Source organism: Musca autumnalis, unplaced genomic scaffold, assembly GCF_047663935.1.
Source record: "Musca autumnalis isolate F117 unplaced genomic scaffold, ASM4766393v1 scaffold_1, whole genome shotgun sequence".
In the NCBI taxonomy this organism is placed as follows: Eukaryota; Metazoa; Arthropoda; class Insecta; order Diptera; family Muscidae; genus Musca; species Musca autumnalis.
Window position 1 is genome coordinate 3,318,505 of NW_027411644.1, and position 21,448 is coordinate 3,339,952.

The 21,448-nt window shown below is 34.5% G+C and overlaps 1 protein-coding gene across 1 annotated transcript; it reads left to right on the forward strand.

The window, feature by feature from the left end:
• Positions 1-11,287, forward strand: Jhbp12 (Juvenile hormone binding protein 12). The gene is made up of 4 exons (XM_073963218.1): positions 1-254; positions 9,845-9,934; positions 9,992-10,142; positions 10,208-11,287. Exons 1-4 carry the CDS (start codon positions 143-145, stop codon positions 10,638-10,640), a joined length of 786 nt encoding a protein of 261 aa, XP_073819319.1. The 5' UTR covers positions 1-142; the 3' UTR covers positions 10,641-11,287.
• Positions 11,288-21,448: the final 10,161 nt, after the last annotated feature.

Sequence of the window (21,448 nt, forward strand, 5' to 3'; positions counted from 1 at the left end):
CATCTCCACATTATATAGGCAACGATTAAAGTGATAATAACTTCAGAAATAAAACGTTTTTTTCACATCAAAAACAGTCAGAAAGCTATCCAGCTCTTCAAATTCAAAACAACGTTGAAACATATCGGACAAACTGCAAAAAATGGAGCTGCGCATGCACTATAAACGGACGCATTCAAAGACAGTTGTTTCCCTGGTGTTGGCCACTATTATTGCAGTGGTTATGGCTGTGGGTTGTGGTGCAAAAGATTTGCGTAAGTTTAGCTGAGTTTATGATCGTGTGTGTGTGTGTGTTAAAATGATAAAATTGTTTCGCAACAGAATCAAATCTAGAGTGCAATCCCAAATTACATACAGAAAAATAATAACGAAACGAACATAATAATTTCAAATGAAAACTAAAGACAATAAAACATTTGAAATGATCATACATACTTATTAAATAAAATAATGACAAACACGCTGAAAAATATAACAAATTACAATTTATTACACTTAATAAAATTCCGTTCTAATGTTTAATTTTGAAATATGTGGTAATTGTTTTTAAAGTGTTTTATGGCAATCTCTAAAACAAATTTCACTACAAATGGAAGAAAAGGAAATACATACATATGTATGTATATAATTTTGAAATCGTATGTCTTGGCTAAGAAAGGCAAACCAACCTTTAGTATATTGATCGGCGTTTTCGCAAAGCAAAGTGATATGGACAGTTTTATATATTAATTAATAATTTTAAGTTAATTGCCTGATTACTCGGTATTTATTAAAAATTGTTTTACATAGGTATGTTGTCAATTAAAACCAAATTTTGAATTAAAACCAAATTTTCTTGGTATTTAATGGAAAAATTGCTTCTTAAAAGTAAAGGTAAGGTCACATTAGGCAAATATTTACTCCATTTTGACAAATTTATAAATGGATGAATTGTCAAAATTCCTAAAACAGTATGTTATGGAATAGTACAAACCTAATACAAGGGACCTGGATTCTTCTTGCTTGCGTCGATTATTTTCCTGGCCAAAACCCCAATTTTTTGTCGTCACCGATTTTTAATGTCTATATGGGATTCGATAGAAATCATACTGAAACTAAGAAAACCCAAAAATTACGTCAAAATAATGGATGTTGTGGGCGTTGTGTGCTCCTAAATTTTTTTTAAAACAATTTTTTCAAAAAAACAAAAAAATATTTTATTTTTTTATCCTTTTTTTGTATTTTTATAGATAATTAATTATGGTTAGACCATTTTTAATATATAGAAAGATATAAAAACACAAAACACTCATATTTTGGTGAAAAATAATAGAAAAACTAAAAAATGTAATTATGAAAAGTTACAGTATTTTGACCAGGAAAAACCGATTCTGAACCACTGCGCGTCGGTTATAGCTGAGAATCTATTTCCCAGCTAATTAAATATTAATTTTAAAAATGTGTTCACAAATATATGAATATACATTTACATTTAAAGTGTAACTAACATAACATAAAATTGGTTTTGGCAAAATTACTCATTTAAGCTCTGTTCCTTTACGTGCAAGAATCTTCAAGTTTTACCACTTTTTACTCGAAAAGCGTTCCTTTACTTCAGACACTATACAATTCATATGGGAGCTGTTTACAACTTTTACTACTTTTGCCGGTTTTACCATTTTCTAAAGTAAAGGAACAGACCATTAATTAGTCAATTCATTGGAATACATTTTAAATAAATGGCGTTTTTCCTAAAATCTCTTATTCTATGTGACAGTGTAGTAAAGGTTTTAGTTTATTTAAACATTGGGTTTGCTTAAAGACAATCACGATTAAAAACTACATAATTAACACACAAAATTTTCTTTCTGGGATAAACTGAGGTCATTAACCCTTAAGTGGTTCCCACAGGAAGTAGAAATCTGCAGCTTTTACAAATGTTTATACATATATTTATTAAACAATTTATTAACAACATAGAAACTAATCGGCACTTTGTAATTACATATTTAGCAGATTTATTCAAGAAAATCATTGAAAAAACTTGTTTATCAACGTCTCAATATAAAAGTCGAATTAATCTTGTTGCCTTTCAATGTCAAGTTTGAGGTGCTATAGCAAGCGAGTCAAACACAAAGATTAGCTAAAAATCGACATTAAACAAATCTCAAAATTTACTTCAAAGACAACAACAACGCCATCCTCGGTTTTATCGTTTCATATTTATATACATATGTACATACATATATATGTAAGTATGTTTTAAAATCATTCGCACATTCAGATGTTCATAAATACAAGCATATGAACAGTGAATTTTTGTATTATGTTATGATCACACAAAAGACTATTCACCCAGTTATTGACTTGTTCAATATTTTTTGACCTATATTAACAATGGCGACAAATATATAAGGAAATTATATTTCGTTGTTTGTAAATTGTGAAACTACAAAGTCTAATTATACTTTAAAGAATGTTTATACTATGTACCTTGTTTGCACAAAAGATTGCCTCATCGAAATAAAGGTCTTCAATCCTACATCTCACCAAGTCCATTTCAAACATTTTAAGGTCGATTTAGTCATGTTCTTCCGAATATAAGTAAACTTTTTCGTATTGTCCACCTATATAAATAAATATAAATCTTTTAGCTACATTTTTATTATCCGATATGGATGTAATTTGAAATTTTGAGTTCTCTAGGAACCACAAACCTGCTTATTACTAGTCGTTTACACACATAAGCTGTGTTCCTTTACTTACCTGAGGTTACCATTTTTACCATTTGTTACCATTTTTAGCCTGCAAAGCGTTCCTTAACCCCGAAAAGTGGCAAAACTGGAAGTAATTTTTAAGAGAGTGAGAGAGGAGGGAGAACGAAAATGGCTTTCTCTTCTACCACAGGCTACCAGACAAATTTCTGCACGTAAAAAATGGCAGAACTGATTTTTCGACTTTTCTTTGACGATTATTTCACAATGAAGAAGAAAATAGACGAAAAACAGAAGAAAAACTCAAACTCTGACAAAAGTAAATTAAAAACTGTGAAATAAAAGACGAAAATTAATTTTTTATGTTTCTTTTTGACATTGCTGTCAGATCCACCATTTTTCCGTTCCTTTACTTTTCTGGTAAAAATGTTCATGAGAGAGCAATTTTGAGCAATTGTGACACTTTTCTCTTTTACCACTCTTACCATTAAAAAAGTAAAGGAACAAAGCTATACAGTATTGGCAAGACAATAGCAAAGTTACAAACCATTTTCACCAATACATTCATACTTTTCTCTATACATATTTAAAAATTTATAAATGTATTTGTGAAAAAGGTTTGTATTTTTGCTATTGTCTTGCTAATACTGGCATTTGTAAACGCCGGATTAAAATAGTATGTCTTGCCGTGTAAAAAAATCCGCGTTTACTAATTGGTTTTAGGCATAAACAAAATGTTCCTGGAGAACGTTTTAATTTTCGAATTCCACTGGATTTCAAATCTCTGTAGCTCATAGCGCATACGTCACATAAAATCCACTGGATTTATAACGGGCGTATAGTATCTCTGCATTTACCCGTTGCTTTAAGGCATACACAACATGTTCTAAGAGTACGTTTTGATTTATGAAATCCACTGTCACATGTCGTATGCATCAAGTAAAATCCAAAGAATTTAAGACGAAGATTTATTATGGAATTGACATTTGAAAACCAGTGGATTTCGTAAATCTAAACATATTAGTCCTGTTCGATAACTTCGCAAGTAAAAAGTATTTGCAAGTTCCTGCAACTACTTGCAATACTTCTCAGTTCTCTTTTTTTGAGTTATCGTACAGACCTATTCTATCAATCTCTTGGTCGAGTACTGGGACTATGAAAATGTGAAATGAAAACTTTTATAAAGGAAAAAACTGTCAAATAGAAAAAAAATAAAGGAAATATTTTTCATTTCAAATTTTCATAGAACGAGAATCCAGCCCCAGGTCTGTTCGATAACCCAAAAATTTGTACAAATTTGCACAAACTTTTACAAAATGATGCTCGATAAAAAATTATTCATTCTAGTTTTTCTAAAAATGTTTGGGTTTTTAATAAATGTTGTAGTTATTTATTGTTGACCTGATGTCTTTATTAGTGGTTTTGTTTGGCTATAGGTCAATTGAAAAATAAAACGATGTATTTTTGATTTTTATTCTTCTTTTATTTTTCCAATATTTCGATTGTCATCGACAATCATCTTCAGGGATATTTTTTTGGAGATCACCTGTGCTGGTTCAATGAAGATGATTGTCGATGACAATCGAAATATTGGAAAAATAAAAGAAGAATAAAAATCAAAAATACATCGTTTTCTTTTTCAATTGACCTATGTATAGTTCTTAATAAATATTTAAATTTTGTATTTTTCTTGTCATAATTAATTTAGTTCGATAAATTCTCTCATTTGTTAGAGAAGAGAAATATTTTATCCTCGTTCTGAGAGCAATTTAAATTGAACAATGTACAAAAATCGTTGTTCGTTCTCTAAATTTGGTATGGGAAATGAAGTAATTATATCGTAATTTGGGTTCGAACAACGAATGGAGAGCGAATTAGCCTTAGTATAACTGATTTCGTTCATACTTTGCACATCGTAATATCTCTACCAGATATAGATCAGCAGTTCGATTGTCTAACTCATTTTTTGAGATACCGACAAAAATCGGTAACATTAAATCGCAAAATTATGAATTAAAAGTTCAAATAAAAGCTGACAACACTGTTGCTCTCGGTAGAACTTTCGCTAATTTCGCTAAATATATCGTTAATTACCGAAATTATAAGCAATTTAATTTTACCAATTTTTGTCGGTAACTCAAAAAATGAGTTAGAGGATCACACTACTGCTTCGAATATTAAAACAAATTGAGGAAAAGTGCAGTTTAAGACTTGCTTTCGAATAGTTTTGTTTTTTTTTTATTCCAACAACTTGTATTACGACGGTACAAGTTTTTAAGTGGGCACCTATATCCTGAGAAAATGGTCAGATATTTTTTTAAAATATTTTATAACAAGGTACGCGCGATTTCTCATAAACTGAGCAACCGGTTTGATCCAAACTTTGAATTTCGTAATATTTTGTCCAAACTTAGTTTAAGTTCGAAAATGGGTCATATCGGTTCACTACTTAGGGTACCTACCTCACAAAAGTTCAACACTTTTGTTTATGTGCAGTTTAATGTCTCTTCGTGGATCATTTGGAAATTTTTACTGAAGCTACTTCTTGTGTGTGGTCATGTTTTCAGAGATGATTTGTTTTTTTTTTTTGTGGACAAGTCCATGCTTTCTGATATAAAGCTGAAAATTATAGTGACGCTATATCTATCAAAAGGAATGACTCCCAAAATAAGACCCACTTCCAAAATGGACTATGCACTGCGCTTTGATACAAATCCATAATTTTACCAAAAACTTAGAAAACCCCCTAAACACATAATATTTTAGGGGAAAAATGCATTCGGAAAAACCGATTGATACTTTTTACTTGTTTTGCTTACAATTTGTTTACAAAAACTATCCATCACTAAAATAATATTTGAAAAATTCAAATGTTGATTTATTATCAGTGATTTCACAACGACTGCTAAATATTTGTCGTCAGTTAACAAATTAATATGTTATACATATTCATTTTAGCCATGGCAATATTTATTACAATTTAACACTTTTAATTGACATTTATTTTCAATGTCATAAACTTGCCATAACTGCGTTAAACGCAAACGTTAAACAGATTTCAGTTCGTTTGAATTAAAATAAAAATAAACATTTAAAATGTCATCTTTAAGCTAAGACTTAATTTAAATTGATGAATACATACATACATACATATCTATCAAATTGGATCTAAAATGTTTCGTATGTATATTAGGGTTATAACTTTTTTGCACTTTTTGAAAATATCAAAAATACCATCGCATAGCCGTGTAGAGCATGAAAAACTACTATGAAATACGACGTCACTTGTTTGTCTATCGCGAAAAAAGTTTCCGTCCCAAATGCATTGAAGTTCGGTAATGCATTATTTAATTTTATTTGTTATAATGAAATATACGCTTTTCGTAAAAACTTATTAATAGTTTTAATCTAATTTACAATCAATATGAAGCCATTCTGGACCAATTTGTTATCATATCTCGATATTTCAGAGCATTTAATGCACCTTTGACAATATTGCAATTTTTTGCTTTTGTTTATAAACTCGCGGATTTTATGTTTAAATTTATTGTACCTATCGGACTAGAGACTATGTGGTCAATTGCAACGAATTCGCGAAAGTTACAGACTGTTTTAAATTACCTTGCCTGTGAGAATCGTATTTGTTTTCTATAAATATTTATTCCAACAAAGCACATTTAAATTTTTAAATAGAAAAAATATCAAAAGGGCTTTAGTAATCGCAGTCGGTGCGGAACATTTTTTCACCGAATCGACTTAAAAACGCGTTTTCGTTATCAGCACAATTTTCCCCACATGGTACTGGGTTGGTATTTTTTTTTTTTTTGGGGTTTAACCCTAATGTATATGTACTATCTAAACATACGAATATCATTAATTCTGCTTCTTTGTAAAGCAGTGCCTTTAGAAACATAACAAATAGCCAATACACATACATACAGTGACTGTCACTGAAAATGATGCAACCTGAAAAAATGTAAACATTGATAACTTGTAAATGAGTTGAGATTTTTTAACAATTCAAAAATCAATGTTGCAGGCTGAACAGTTCTTTAAGATGGCATACAAAAATATTCCGTTTACAGTACCGTTGTAAAAATTAGTAGATTCTTGCAGTACTGGAACAGACCATTAAATTTAACCAGTACGGAAAGGACCAACGTCGGGCGGGACCGACTATATAATACCCTAAACCACCACGATTTCAATATAACTCGGCGAAAAAAATTTCGAACGAATGTCTGTCCAATTTCGTCTTTGGTGCATCATATATGCTTTGTTCCAGAACCTGCAAGAAGCTACTACTTTTTACTACGATAACAATTTTTTCTTTATGTTATGGAAAATAAATAGTAAATATTAGTAGATTCTTGCAGTACTGGAACAGACCAATACATACAATGAATGTACAGGAGCCAGCTATATTTAAATTTGAACCGATTTCAATATAATTTCGCAAACTTATTCCTAGTCCAAATTCGGCGATATTTTCTAAATTTCATTAAAATTGGACAGAATTTACGAGTTTGGTGCACCAAACTCCTCAAATCAGGCGAAAATATACATGTGAGCTATATCCAAATCTTAACCGATTTCAATTTTTCAAATTTATTTCTGGACCAAAGTCCATCACTCATTCCAAATTTCATTGCAATCGGACATACAAATTAGCTTCGTAGCTTGGTTCCAGTACTTTTTATACCCTCAGCCTTTAGGCTAAGGAGGGTATATACACTTTGATACGATGAAAATGTGCCTCATCGAAATAATGGTTTTAGACCCCAAGTATGTTTGGACCAAATGTGTTTCAGACAATTTGGAGTCGATCTAGCCATGTCCGTCCGTCTGTCTGTCTGTCTGTCTGTCCTGCTGGCTGGAGCGCACGATAACTCTCGAACGGATGACCCGATTCGGTTCAAAGTTTGGCTTTTGTAATATTTTGCCCAAACTTAGTTCAAGTTCGAAGATGGGTTATATCGGCCCACTCCTTCCGGTACCTCCCCCACAAAAGTTCGAAAATGTTCGGAAAATTTGTGCGCACGATAACTCTTGAAGGGAGTAACCGATTTGGTCCGTACTTTGTATAGCGTAAACATATTACCAGAGTAATATGAAGTTTCAATATGGTCTTAATAGGTCCACTCCTTCGGGTACCTCCCACACAAAATTTCGGAAAAGTTCAGTTTAGGGCCATCTCTAGAATCGCTTTGATTTTTGTTTTAGCAGCTTGTATTCACTGCCCTCCATACGGCAGTACAAGTTTCATCAGGGGCAAGTCCATACCTCCTGAGAAAATAGCATGAAAGTTGCAAAAAACCCCTATGACACCGTGTGAGGTGGTTGGAAGGCAAAATAACTCTCGTACGGATCTGCCGATTCGGTCCAAAATATGGCCTTAGTAATATTTTGTCCAAACATAGTTTGAAGATAAGCCAGATCGGTCCACTCCTGCAGGTACCTCCCCCACAAAAGTTCAAAAATGTTCGGAAAAATTGTTCGTACGGTAACTCTTGAAGGGAGTGGCGGAATCGGTCTACACTTTACACATCCTAATATATCTACCAGATATAGATCAGGTTCAAATATGGACTATATTTGTCCACTTCATCCGGTACCTCCCACACACAATTTCGGATAAGTTCACCTTAAGATCTGATATCGAGTCACTTTGATTTTTGTTGAAGCAACTCGCTTTCGCTGCCTCAATTACGATGGTAAACGTTTTTTTAGGGGCAAGTCCATACTTCTTGAGCAAACAGCCCGAAGAGTGTAAAAACCCCCTATTGCACTATATGTTGTGCCTGGAGATCCACTTCCATAACGATCAATGTCGATCCATTCCTTTTAGTATCTTCTCCGCAAAACTTTTGATCTTCAATCCTAATTAACATTTTTGTCGGTTCAAACGCCCAAAATTTTTAAAACCCCTTAAATACAGACGTATTATGGAAAATAATTGTTTCAATATACACAAGCTGAGGGTATATCTCTGTCGGCAAAGCCGACTGATACTTTTTTACTTGTTAATGGTAAAATGGGCAAAAGAGAGAACTGTCAAAAATGAGTTCAAAGCACACAATTTTTCAACAGGAACGGACAATTTTTTAAAATTGAGCAGAAACGTCACAATGAAGAGAGTGGAGTGGAAGTCTGTAACTCATGAACTGGTGATGAAAAGATAATATGAAATATCACTGGAAATTTGTTAATTCAATTGCGCATGTATTAAAAAGTGATCGGAGGAAGTAAAATCAGTCGTCGTTGAATTAATGGAGACTTTTATAATTAGCGTTTATGTACTGAAGTTCTTAATATTCTTGATTTACACAAATAGTAAATTCATTTTATTTATTGTTGGATATTTTACATAGTATATTCCAAACGACACGTAAAATATTGCAATAAGCTGATTATAAGTTAATCAAAGTATAAGTTAATTAAAACACACATATCGCTCATCTACTCAAAGAGTATCACATATCAAAAAAATCAGTTTCGAGAAAAGCGCTTTATGTTCCCGATTGAAATTTGACATCCCAACATAAAAAGATTATTACATACAAAATAAAATAACCACTTGGACCATATTTTGCAAAGTCCAAGTGTCCTAATTTTATGTGCAAGAATAAACATGACATCCAAAGCCGATATGTCTGAAGAGCTGCTACCAACAGCAAAACCAAGTCACACAATGGTGATTCTGTGGGTTTGAATCTTCGGCTTTCCTTTTTCACTTGCAAAAAAGTGTTCGATCATTTAGTTCGACCCCAACGAGAAATTAATTAAAAAATTGTTTGATGTGTTTTAGTGCTTCATAGACTCAAAAAACTTCTTTATTGATTTATGCCAGATTCCTCGAGTGATGTTAGTATGAAAATTTGTCACTCTATGAGTAAATGAGCGATATGTATGTCTTTCTCCCTTTCAAAGCACTCAAGTAAAGGGTTGCAAACTTTTTTGAATTAAAGTCCCAAATTACATTAAGCAATTTTAATTGTGGCAGTCCCCTCGCCTTTGAACACCCTCTTTGACCGACAAGCCGAGAATTGCCGCAAGCAATATTGCATACTGTAATTTGGACTTGTCAGGTACCTAAATTTTAGCCCACGACAGAGTATTTTCTTATTAACCCGTTTTATTTCTTTTTTCAGCGGATTCATTTGACAAATGCAAAAGAGATTCAAACTTTGACAAATGCCTAGTGGATGCTGTAAACAAAGCTATACAAATATTAAAAACGGGTAAAACAAATTCAATAATCTGTCCAATATTTATTAAAAACCCGATTTAAATTATAGGCAATAAGGAATTTGAAATTCCCGCTCTTGAGCCTCTGCATGTAAAATCGTTGGTGATTGATGCCGGCACTGCACCAATAAATCTAAGGCAAACATTGAAGAACGTAATGGTAACTGATATGATATCGACCAGTAAAATCCATAGATACAGGTGTGACTTTGACAATCCTAAAATTATTTTAATTTTGTAACTTGTCGTTTCTTTCTCCATCACAGAACCGATTTAGACAACCATTTGATAATATGTGACAGTTTTACCGGACGCATTGAAATGTTGGGCGATTATGAAATGTCTGGCCGTATATTGCTGTTGCCTATTACAGGTAATGGTCGTGCCAATATAACACTTGTTAATACCAAAATTGAACACCGCTTGATCGGTGAGCCTTTCGAAAAAAATGGCATCAAATATATGAGGCTGAAGGAGTATCGAGTATCGTTTGAGCCAAAACGAGTCTATATGCATTTTGAAAATCTTTTCAATGATGCCACCCTCTCACAAACCATGAATCGTTTTCTAAATGATAATTGGGAGACGGTATTCAATGAGTTAAAAGTTGGATATGCCAAGAGTTTTGGTAGAATCTTCCGAGAGATATCAAATCGCCTGTTTGAAAAAATACCCATGGACTCAATATTTCTAAGATAAATTTAATGGAATTGATTATTATAAGAGTATAGTGTACACTAGGGCGGTCCAAATTTTGTTGAAGTTCGAACTCCTACCCCCAATTGTATTTCCATTTGATCCAAAAACTTTACATATGAAATTTTATGGTGATCGGTTAACGTTAACCCGTGCCACCCTAACATTGTTGTGACTAAAGAACCAATCTTACAAAAATTTTCGAAAATCGGATCGGATTTTGATATATCTATTAGGACACAAAATCCATAAAATTTCATATGTAAGGTTTTTGGAAGACAATTTAGGGTGTAGGAGTTCCAAAAAAAAAAGACAAAAAATTGGGCCGCCCTAATGTACACACCTACATTCATATGTATGTACATATGTATATGATATTTGCTCTGTTCCAGAACCTGCAAGAAGCTACTAATTTTTACTACGATAACAATTTTTCCTTTATGGTATCGAAAAAAATAACAAAATTTAGTAGATTCTTGCAGTTCTGGAACAGACCAATTGTTTATTAGTTGTTATTTTTTCCCGTATTATCCATTTTAGCTATAAGAAAAACCTTTGTTTTTAAACTACATTATTTTTCAAGAATGAAATTTGTAGTTATTAATATTAATTAATAAATTTACGACTTTCTTTAATATTTAATAATATAATTAGGATAAAACGCATTTTCATTTATTGTTGTAGTTTTTTTTGTGCAATTTTTAATTAATTGATATATGATATATAAATTATTAGATATATAAATTGGCATTTGAAATCGAGTGGATTTATAAATATAAACATTAGAGTGGTGCGATTTGAACATCTTAAGGGAAGCTTTGCGTTTCCTGAGGATTCCTGGGATTGTACTGAGCAAAAAAATCCACTAGACCATACGTCTACAGTAGAAATCGAGCCTCCCGATTTTGACTTCAAGCTTTTTTTATCAGATTTTGTCACGTTTTTTGGATATTTTTAAGACACTGACGGCATCTAAACAGTTACAAAAAACAATTTTATAAAAAATAAAGTAACAAAAAACCGTAAATGTTTATTTATGTTTGTTGTAACAACGAGAAAGCCCACCTATGATAACAGCCAAACCATTGAGATTTTCGATCCAATACTAAGAGAAAAATTGTAGCCAAGACAATAATTAAGAACTCTCTAGTACATAGCAAAAGCATTTTTGAACATTGTTGTTTTTTTTTTTGACATACATACAGTATAATCTCGATAATCCGGACACCACATGTTTCGGCGGTGTCCAGATTTTCGAATTGTTCGGATTACCGGGTAATAACAAAAACTTTTAATTTTGTACGTTTAAATCATTAATAATGGACTTATACTATACTAGCTGAACCCGGTGCGCTTCGCAACCACGACTAAGATTAAATATATGTATGTATATGTGTGATATTTAATTACATTAATTTTTAATTTTATTGTGGTTTTTTGTGAGATAAAGTCGTTTTTTGTATGTTAAAGGAATGATACGCCCTGTATCTCCCTTAAGCTTTTTAGTAAGTAGGTCACATTTACCACGGTCTAAGGCTCCCACACAAATTCGTTTTACGAAAAATATACTTTATATGCGTTTTTCTCCAATTGTTCAGAAATGCATTATTTGATATTGGCTTCATATTGGGGATACTTCTCTCTAACAATTTCCAAACCAATAATAAATTAGAAATATTAAATAGTTGGATCCTATTGGGGTTACTTCCCTTCCTTTGTTTTGCTTTTTGCATTTCTTTTAAATTGTTTAAAGACTCTCGAGCTTACAATGAATCAAAAAGGCATTCGATATTAGCATATCAAGGAGAGGACTTTTCCTATTTGGGATACTTCTCCATTATTGCATTTTTCGAACGCTGTAATTGGTTAACGCACAATCTCTAGCAACATTGAATGATTCCATGGAAACAGTGGTTAAAAATACAATATTATCAATTTGTGTTCATTTGCGGTACCATTCCCCACCACTTCTCAATTACACGCAGAGAAAAAAATATGATTGATCCAACAATATTCGAAGAGCAAAATATGTATTGTAAAGATATTGTTAAATTCCAAATGTAGTATTGTGATTCCAACAATTGGGTTTTGTTAACTCCAAAAATAGTTTTTGTCAACTGGACAATAGTTTTCTCTTTTCTTCGACAAGTTTTTCTCTTCTCTCGCTATTCGATGCCGTGTTGGAAAAAAACAATTATGGTGAGTTTTGTTTGTATGACATGATGCCTTTATCTTTGTTTTTGTGTGTATGTATACCAGCGACGACCACAGAAATACAACCAAAGCGAAGACATGTATGAACCCAGCAAACCAAAATCGGAATAAACATCCGAATTCGGACCGAATTCGATCCGAAAGTCGGAAAAAACATCCGAGTTCGGATGCGAATTCGGTCCGAACTCTGACCGAAAGTCATATGGCGTGGTTGACGTGTTCTCTGACCGAAATTCGGATGAAAATCGGAAGTTTTTGCAGACTTTCGGACCGAATTCGGTCCGAATTCTGATGAACTGTCGTATGAATTTCTGATTTATTAACCGACGTTCGGACAGATATCGGTCCGAATTCGGAAGAAAAATCTTATGAAATTCGGAAGTTTTGGACGACTTTCGGACCGAATATGGTCCGAAGTCTGATGAACTATTGTATGAATTTCTGATTTATTTACCGCCGTTCGCACAGAATTTGTTTTTATTATTTAAAAGTGTAAAATGTACACAGTTAATTCATGAAAACTTAAAATCCTTAAATTTAAATGTTTGTTCACCTACTATAAACATATGAAGGGTTTTAATATCATCTTATAGCCTGTTTATATTATAGATTTTTGCAAGGTTAACCTTCTCTATGGGGACTTATTTGACCTAACGGAATTGATATTCGAAACCCAGTGGTTTTCTTAAATCCGTACGTCCCCACCAGAAGTAGGAACAACAAATTTATCAACAGGATCTGTGAAATATGTAAAACCATTTTATTAATATATAAAAAAAAACATGTCTTCACATACAAAAGTTGATATACATGAAAGTATAAAGAAACTTAACTTTGGCAATATTTATAAAACATATGACTTTCCACGAAATAGCGTTGAAGTTTGACGAAAAAATATTTACTTTCATTAACTTTATAAAAATAAACAAATGTGTATACAACGGTTCACTATGAATGATCTTTAAACACTATCATGCATCAACACGCATAACAAAAATAAACCAAATTTGTTCTCCGTCACAGAAATTAAAACCCGAGCACTCATTTTTTCGTTCGCACTTCATCGGCACATCAAGAAATACACACAATTTGCCCAACATGTGCGAGCGCAACATGTACAATTATTTTCTCTCTGCTTATTTACAATGAAAATAGCCAAAGCAGCACAAGAGAAAAAATAAGAAAAATCCCTTCAGAGAGAGAGAGAGAGAGGGAAAAAGTTCGTCAGACTAATCGGACAGAGTTCGGACCGAATTCGGTCAGACGTGTCGGAAAAAACTTCCGACTTTGAGCAGACGTGTCGGACGTCCGACATTGTGTTTGCTGGGAACGTATGAGTGAAAAAAGCAACAACCACATTATGTTTTTGTTTGTTTTCATTCATTTACACTGTACGTGAGAGAGAGAAGCAAATGCAAAAACAACTTAGTGGGCGCCCTCACTATACGATCTAAGCAAAGAAGCTCGTCCCTGATGTATACCAACAATGAGACGACTCTTGTTTTTATTTGTTTCTGTTTTGTTTCATTATTCTATCTTCATTGTGCTTTGAGGTTTGGTGTTATACCGGAGTTTGTTATGGTGTTTAATTATTCCTTATGTTGTGGTGGGTGCTTGTGGCTTTTTGTTTGTCTTTGTTGTCAGCCAATGCAGCAAACCATGTATTGTGTTCATCAATGATTGCAATATTATACCCGACATTTATATCCAAGTTATGTGAAAAGTGTATATGAGAAGTATATACACTCAAATCAAAAATTTCTGGGCTGGTTTTCTGGGTTGACAATACTTTTTGCAAACAAAATTAGATTATGATAGTTACTACAATCGGTATTGTTAACGATTTTCACAATATTGCGGAAATTCGAAAGTTGTTTTTGTTTTCTATGTTTGGAACAAAAGATGGTATTTTTGGATTTGGATTAAGCTGGGTACACATTGTCAGTTTTGAATGTCGATATTTCACAATTATCGATAACTGTCAAACCGTCCAGCAACCACAAAACATTTCGTGGCTGCATGATGAATGACAAAAATGAACGGTCACACTAGCAAGCAACAACAAAGCTGTCATTCAAAACTGACAATGTGTACCCAGCTTTACAATGTTTGAACAAAACAAATGCTCTGTTCCAGAACCTGCAAGAAGCTACTATTTTTTACTACGATAACATTTTTTCCTTGATGTTATCGGAAAAAATAGTAAAAAATAGTAGATTCTTGCAGTTCTGGAACAGACCAAAATACATTTTTGGAACCAAAACAAATATTTTTGTTCCAACAAAAGTGAAAAATATTTTTTCTCTGCGTGTATAACACCGTATATTGCAATGATGATGATTCCTAAGAAGTTAATAAAACATAATACAATGTTGAATCGGAAATACTGAATTTGATATTTGGGTCCTATATTTCTTCCACTGAGCCCACTGTGGGCGAAATTCAAATCTAGCGGGGAAAAAGTGCGAAAACTGACCAAGAGCTAAGTAAAAATCATTAATGCAGTATTTTTCCAAACATACATCAATCAGAATTGCATTTGCAATGGTTATTGGCCGTTATAACGGTACATTTACCAAGAGTTTTCTGCAAGTGATAAAATCGACTTTTTTTGCTGACTTGTATATTGACAAGTAATATGGACAAATGAAAATAAATATCACCGTACTTTAATTTTTTCAGATTGTTTGGAAGTAGTGTTTATTAAAAAAGTAATTGTAGATTATTTGATGTTGTAAATATTCCGAAAAAAATCTTTAAACATTTATATGAGATTTACATTAGGCAATTTTCCTTGCGGCAATTGTCAGTTTGTCGGAGAGAGAGGGTGTTGAGAGGCAAAGGGTTACCATATGCCTCACCTCTCTCACCATCAAACTGACAATTGCCGCAAGGAAAATTGCCTAATGTAAATATGGACTTATCAACAATTTCATAAACCCATTTTTAAATGAAAATACGTAATATAAAGAAGGACATTTGTATGGGGGATATACCAAACCGTGAACCTAAGTGAATAATGTTTGGTGTATAGATGTTTTGTCTATTAAAAACCCGAAAAGAAAATTTGCAGCCATTTCCGTTAGAAAATTTTGCTAAAACCTTCTTAATTCTGGATATCGGGAGATACCTACATATATGTATATGGGCACTATATCAAAACCTTGATCCAGGTCGAACATTTTTGGTACGGAGGTTTTGTGTGTACTTAGAGCACGAAATACCAAAGTACAGCCAATTTGATTGGGAAATATGAAGAATACATTCAAAATAATGAAAATCTCGGGGATAGACCGAAACGTGGACCTAAGACCCCCATCATTGGAAATAATGTTATATACCCCCTGAAGATCCGAAATACCAAAATACAGCAAAATTAACAGTGAAATATGGTCCACATACCCAAAATACCTTATATGCGGATGTAGCGTTACGAGGACGATATGCTTTAACGGTGAGCTATATTCGCATACTCGGTGTAATTATACCAATACAAATAAGTAACATCTGTACCAAAATATAGCAGCTTACCTTAATTAGTTTAGGAGTTATTAATTTTTCCCCGCTAGATTTGGATTTTGCCCACAGTGCGTTGGTTCAAAATCAATGACAAATTTCATTGATACAACGTAATTTTCTTTCAGTGTTCAACATCGATTTTCCAGGAAACCAGGCTACCCAACCCTAGGTTTTAAATACTGTTGCTTATCATAGCCAGTCATCAATGTTTGAACGACAAGAAAATTATTTGACAGATTCGGATAGTTAATTCTATATTGACTGTATAACTGAGTTAACAGTGGATATCTAGTGAGTCGAGTTTTTGACTGAAGACTTTGGAAAACTAAATGTTCTTATTTATACACCAATTGCTATTGTTAAGAACGAAAACGTCAATGAAATAAATAAGAATCTAATGATCCAGATAGGAAAAAATATTGATGCCCGGATTATCGAGGTAAGAAAAATATGTGATTACCGAGTCTTCTTACTTACTTACTTGGCCCATTACAGAACATTTGTTCCATAGACCGAACTAAGAAAAGATCTCCATTCCTCTCTGTTTTTCGCTTGACTTTTTGGAATACCGCGCCTTTCCATTTCTTCATCCACTTGTTTGCTCCATCGAAGCTTAGGCCTGCCGATTCTGCGTGCAACGCAGTGTGGCATGTATTCATACGCCTTTTTAGCGGGTTCATCATCGCTCATTCTCATGATATGGCCTAGCCAACGCAATCGTTGCATCTCAATACGTTTAACTATATTCATGTCTTTGTATAGCTTATATAGCTCGTGGTTCATACGACGTCGATATTCACCGTCAACGCAAATCGGCCCGTAGATCTTTCGAAGAATTTTCCTCTCAAGCAAGTACCCATGCTTCGGAGCCATACATTAGCACGGGTAGTATCAGCGTTTTGTATAGTGTTATTTTTGTTTGACGAGATGTGGCTTTGTTTTTAAATTGCTTACTTAGACCATAGTAGCATCTGTTGGCCAATACAATTCTTCTTCTTATTTCACAAGTGATGTTGTTTGTTGTGTTTATGGCAGTGCCGAGGTAGACGAAGTCTTTAACTACCTCAAAATTGTAGGTACCAACTTCCACGGTTGGTCCGAGCTCTATGGACGCTTTGCGCGTCGACACCATCAATTTGGTCTTTTCGCCGTTTACCGCCAGACCCACTTTCGCAGATTCTGCTTCGACCTTCCTAAAGGTATCAGTTACTTCCTTTACTGATCGTTCCATGATGTCTATGTCATCAGCATAGGCAAGTAACATGTGGCTATTGGTGTAAATTGTGCCATTTCTTTTGACATTTGCATCTCGTATTACCTTTTCCAGCAAAATGTTGAATAGGTCACACGAAAGGCTGTCTCCTTGTCTGAAACCTCTTTTGGTACAAAATTCTTCGGAGAGGTTCTTTCCAATTTTAACTGAGGACCTAGTATCAGTTAAAGTCATTTTACAAAGCCGGATGAGCTTTGCGGGGATACCAAATTCAGACATGGCGTGGAATACCTTTGATCGGAGGGGACTGTCGAATGCTGCTTTATAATCGACAAAAAGGTGAAATATGTCGATCTGCATCTCTTGGGTCTTCTCTAGGATTTGCCGCAGGGTAAATATCTGGTCAATGGTGGACTTGCCAGGTCTAAAGCCACATTGGTATGGTCCAATTATTTTGTTGACCATTGGCTTTAGTCGTTCGCACAATATCCCTGACACTATCTTATAGGCAATAGGGAGAAGACTTATGCCCCTATAGTTTGAGCATACTGTCTTATCTCCTTTCTTGTGGACGGGACATAGGATGCTCAGGTTCCAATCGTCGGGTACGCGTTCTTCCTGCCAGATGGTGCTAACTAGCTGATGCATACACCTTATCAGCGCGTCGCCTCCGGTTTTAAACAGCTCGGCTGGTAAGCCATCGGCTCCTGCTGCTTTATTATTCTTCAGCCGGTTGATTGCTGTTTTCACCTCATCTTGGCCGGGCGGTATACATTCTATACCATCTTCTGGGATTGGATCTGTGGTATCATCGTCTTCGCTACTATTGGATACCAGCAGATTGGAGAAATGTTCCTTCCATATCCTGAGCACGCTATCTGTATCTGTTACCAGATTACCTTGCTGGTCTCTACAGGAGGATGTGCCTGTACCAAAGCCATCTGTTTGATGTTTCACTCTTTGGGAGGAGGACTTCATTCTGTCTCCTGTACATCTCGATTTTTTCACACTCCCGCTTTTCCATTTCTCTCTTTTTCTTGCGGAAAAGCCGTTTCTCTTCTCTCCTTTTCTCCCGATATCTCTCTCGCACGCTACGCGTTGCTACTGATTGTAAAGTAGCTCTATATGCCGCATTTTTCTCTTCGGTAGCAGCACGACACTCCTGGTCATACCATGAATTCCTTTGTGGAGGTCTCTGGAATCCAAGTATGCATTTTGCGGCTGTTTGCATGGAGTGGGCAATATGTTGCCATTGTGTTGTTATGTTATCGGGACAAGGAGTGCTCGCGTTAAGCAATTGGGCTAGTTGAGTGGAATATGCTGTGGCTATCTGTTGTGTTTGCAGCCTATCGATGTCCAACTTCCGCGTTGAGTCTGTTCGTGCTTTATTTGCAACGTTTAGACGGGTACGTACCTTTGCTGCAACAAGGTAGTGGTCCGAATCAATGTTTGCGCCTCGGAACGATCGTACATCCAACACGCTGGATGAATGTCTTCCATCTATTACAACATGATCAATTTGATTACTTATTCTTTGATCTGGAGACAGCCAGGTGCCCTTATGAATATCGAGATGATTAAATCTGGTACTGCTAACTACCATGTTTTTTGCAGCTGCAAAGTCTATCAGCCTCATACCATTGTCAGATGTTTCACTGTGGAGACTGAATTTCCCGACTGTTGGGCCAAAGATATTCTCCTTTCCAATTTTGGCATTAAAATCGCCTAGAAGGATTTTAATGTCATGGGCAGGGCAACGGTCATATGTTTCTTCTAAGCGCTCGTAAAATATATCTTTGGTCTGTTCGTCCTTTTCTTCGGTGGGAGCATGAGCACAAATAAAGCTGATGTTGAAGAATTTAGCTTTTATTCGAATTGCAGCAAGTCTTTCATTCACTGGGGTGAAGCTGGATACCAGATGTTTTAGTCTCCGACTAACTACGAATCCGCAACCAAACTCATGCTTTACGTCATGGCAGCTATAATACAGTCACCTTTAGGTGTTGTTGTGACGCCTTTCCCAATCCATCGTATTTCCTGTATGGCAGTAATATCGGCCTTGTACTTTTCAAGTACGTCTGCCAATGCGAAGACTGCACCTTCTCTATAAAGAGTGCGAACATTCCAGGTGCAGATTCGCAGATCATGGTCCTTAAAACGTTTGCGGGGTTCGTCAAATTTAGAGGGTTTGTTTTTCTTTTCTTTCGTTCTTTCATAGTAAAATTTTTTTTTTAGGGGAGGGTTACTAACCCGACGCCCAAACCCAAGTTTTTAACGTTCTTATGGGTGAACGCGCTGCACATGTTAGCTCACTACCTTTAACGGGTGTTAAAGGCAGTTCCCCAGGTGACACCACGGGGAGGTCAGTGTCCACTTGAGATGAAAGAGGGACCAAGATAAATCCTGGGCTTTGCCATGTTAAAGCCGGTCAAGACCGTTGCTTGGTATCATTCATCCCCTACGTCACCGAGTCTACAATGTAAAAAATTCTAGTGTCCGGATTACCGCGTTGTCCGGATTAAAGAGTGTCCGGATTATCGAGACTATAAATTCATATATATATGAAATTCTGGAAATTTATCCCCACCGGCGTATGATTTATAAAAATTATATTATTTATGTTATGTTAGTTATACGCTAGTGGGTATAACTATAGGTCTGTACGATAACCCAAAAGTTTGTACAAATTTGCACAAACTTTTACAAAATGCTGTTCGATAACAAACTTGTAAAGTAAAAGGGAGCGTATTTGGAGACAATAGTGAGAGAATTTTGGAGACCTTTGGAGAGTTTTGTTTACAAGTTTTTGCAAGGAAAATTTTTCTTGTAAGAACTTGCAAGTTTGATCAGCTGATTTAAATTCGAATGCAGACCTCTTTGGCAAAAACATAAACAAACGTTTGGTTATTAAAATAAATCGAAATAAAAAAGGGAAAAATTATTATTATTATAATTATTATATTATAATTATTATATTATTAGTCTATTCCGCCAACTTCTTCTTCAAATCACCTGACTTCTTGCAAGTTTTTGCAAATTGCTGTTCGATAACAATCAGCAAATGTTTAGCTTCGAGAGAGTAAAATTGGTGGGGAGACGTTACTGAGAACTTGCTCAGTACTTGAAAGTACTTTTCACTTGCGAAGTTATCGCACATACCTTATAATTAATTCACCTTATTTCAGAAGCACTTTCAATCATTTCCTTCTAACTTTTATAATTTTTCACCGATTTCATTCATCCAAAGAAACTTGTAATCTTGACTTTTTAAACTTGGAAAACCTATAAAGGACATATTAAAGCCGTACATAGTAATATTGTATTTTGGTCGACGAAAAGAGATCCAGTTGTTCAAGCCCAAAATCAGGAAGTTCGATTTTCGCCGTATGGCCATATTTTCTAGTGGACTTTTTTGCTCAGTACAATGCCAAGAATCGGTAACCCGAAGCGCCCATTAAGATTTTTTTCCTTCCATACAAATAAACATACTATAAGGAGTTTGTATTGAAAAATGGTCTGTTCCCGTACTTTATTACATGTCAAAAGTTGCAAAAGTCGTAAAAGTGGTGATCGACTTCCATATATAATATGCTGTGTTTTGGTGTAAGGAAACGCAAAATGTGCAAAAGGGGTAAACATTTTAAGAAAATTTTCGTTCTGGAACACTACTAAAGTGACTAAAGTGATAGCAAATTCACACATATCCAACCAATATGCTACGATCGTTTTGATGGTTGTTATTCAGCCCTCAGCCATATCAAATGTGAGCGGCTTGACGAAGGTCGAATTTGATAACTTCTATTTATACAAACTTTAGGTCTGTCTGGTTACCCTAAAATTTGTAACAATTTGTACCAATTGTTGC

What these genes read in the sequence shown, in the direction of transcription:
- Jhbp12 (XM_073963218.1), top strand. Translation starts at nt 143, where the DNA reads ATGGAGCTGCGCATGCACTATAAACGGACGCATTCAAAGACAGTTGTT. An exon ending in TATACAAATATTAAAAACGG is followed by an intron (nt 9,935 to 9,991) that starts GTAAAACAAATT and finishes TTTAAATTATAG; the next exon opens with GCAATAAGGAATTTGAAATT. An exon ending in AGTAAAATCCATAGATACAG is followed by an intron (nt 10,143 to 10,207) that starts GTGTGACTTTGA and finishes TCTCCATCACAG; the next exon opens with AACCGATTTAGACAACCATT.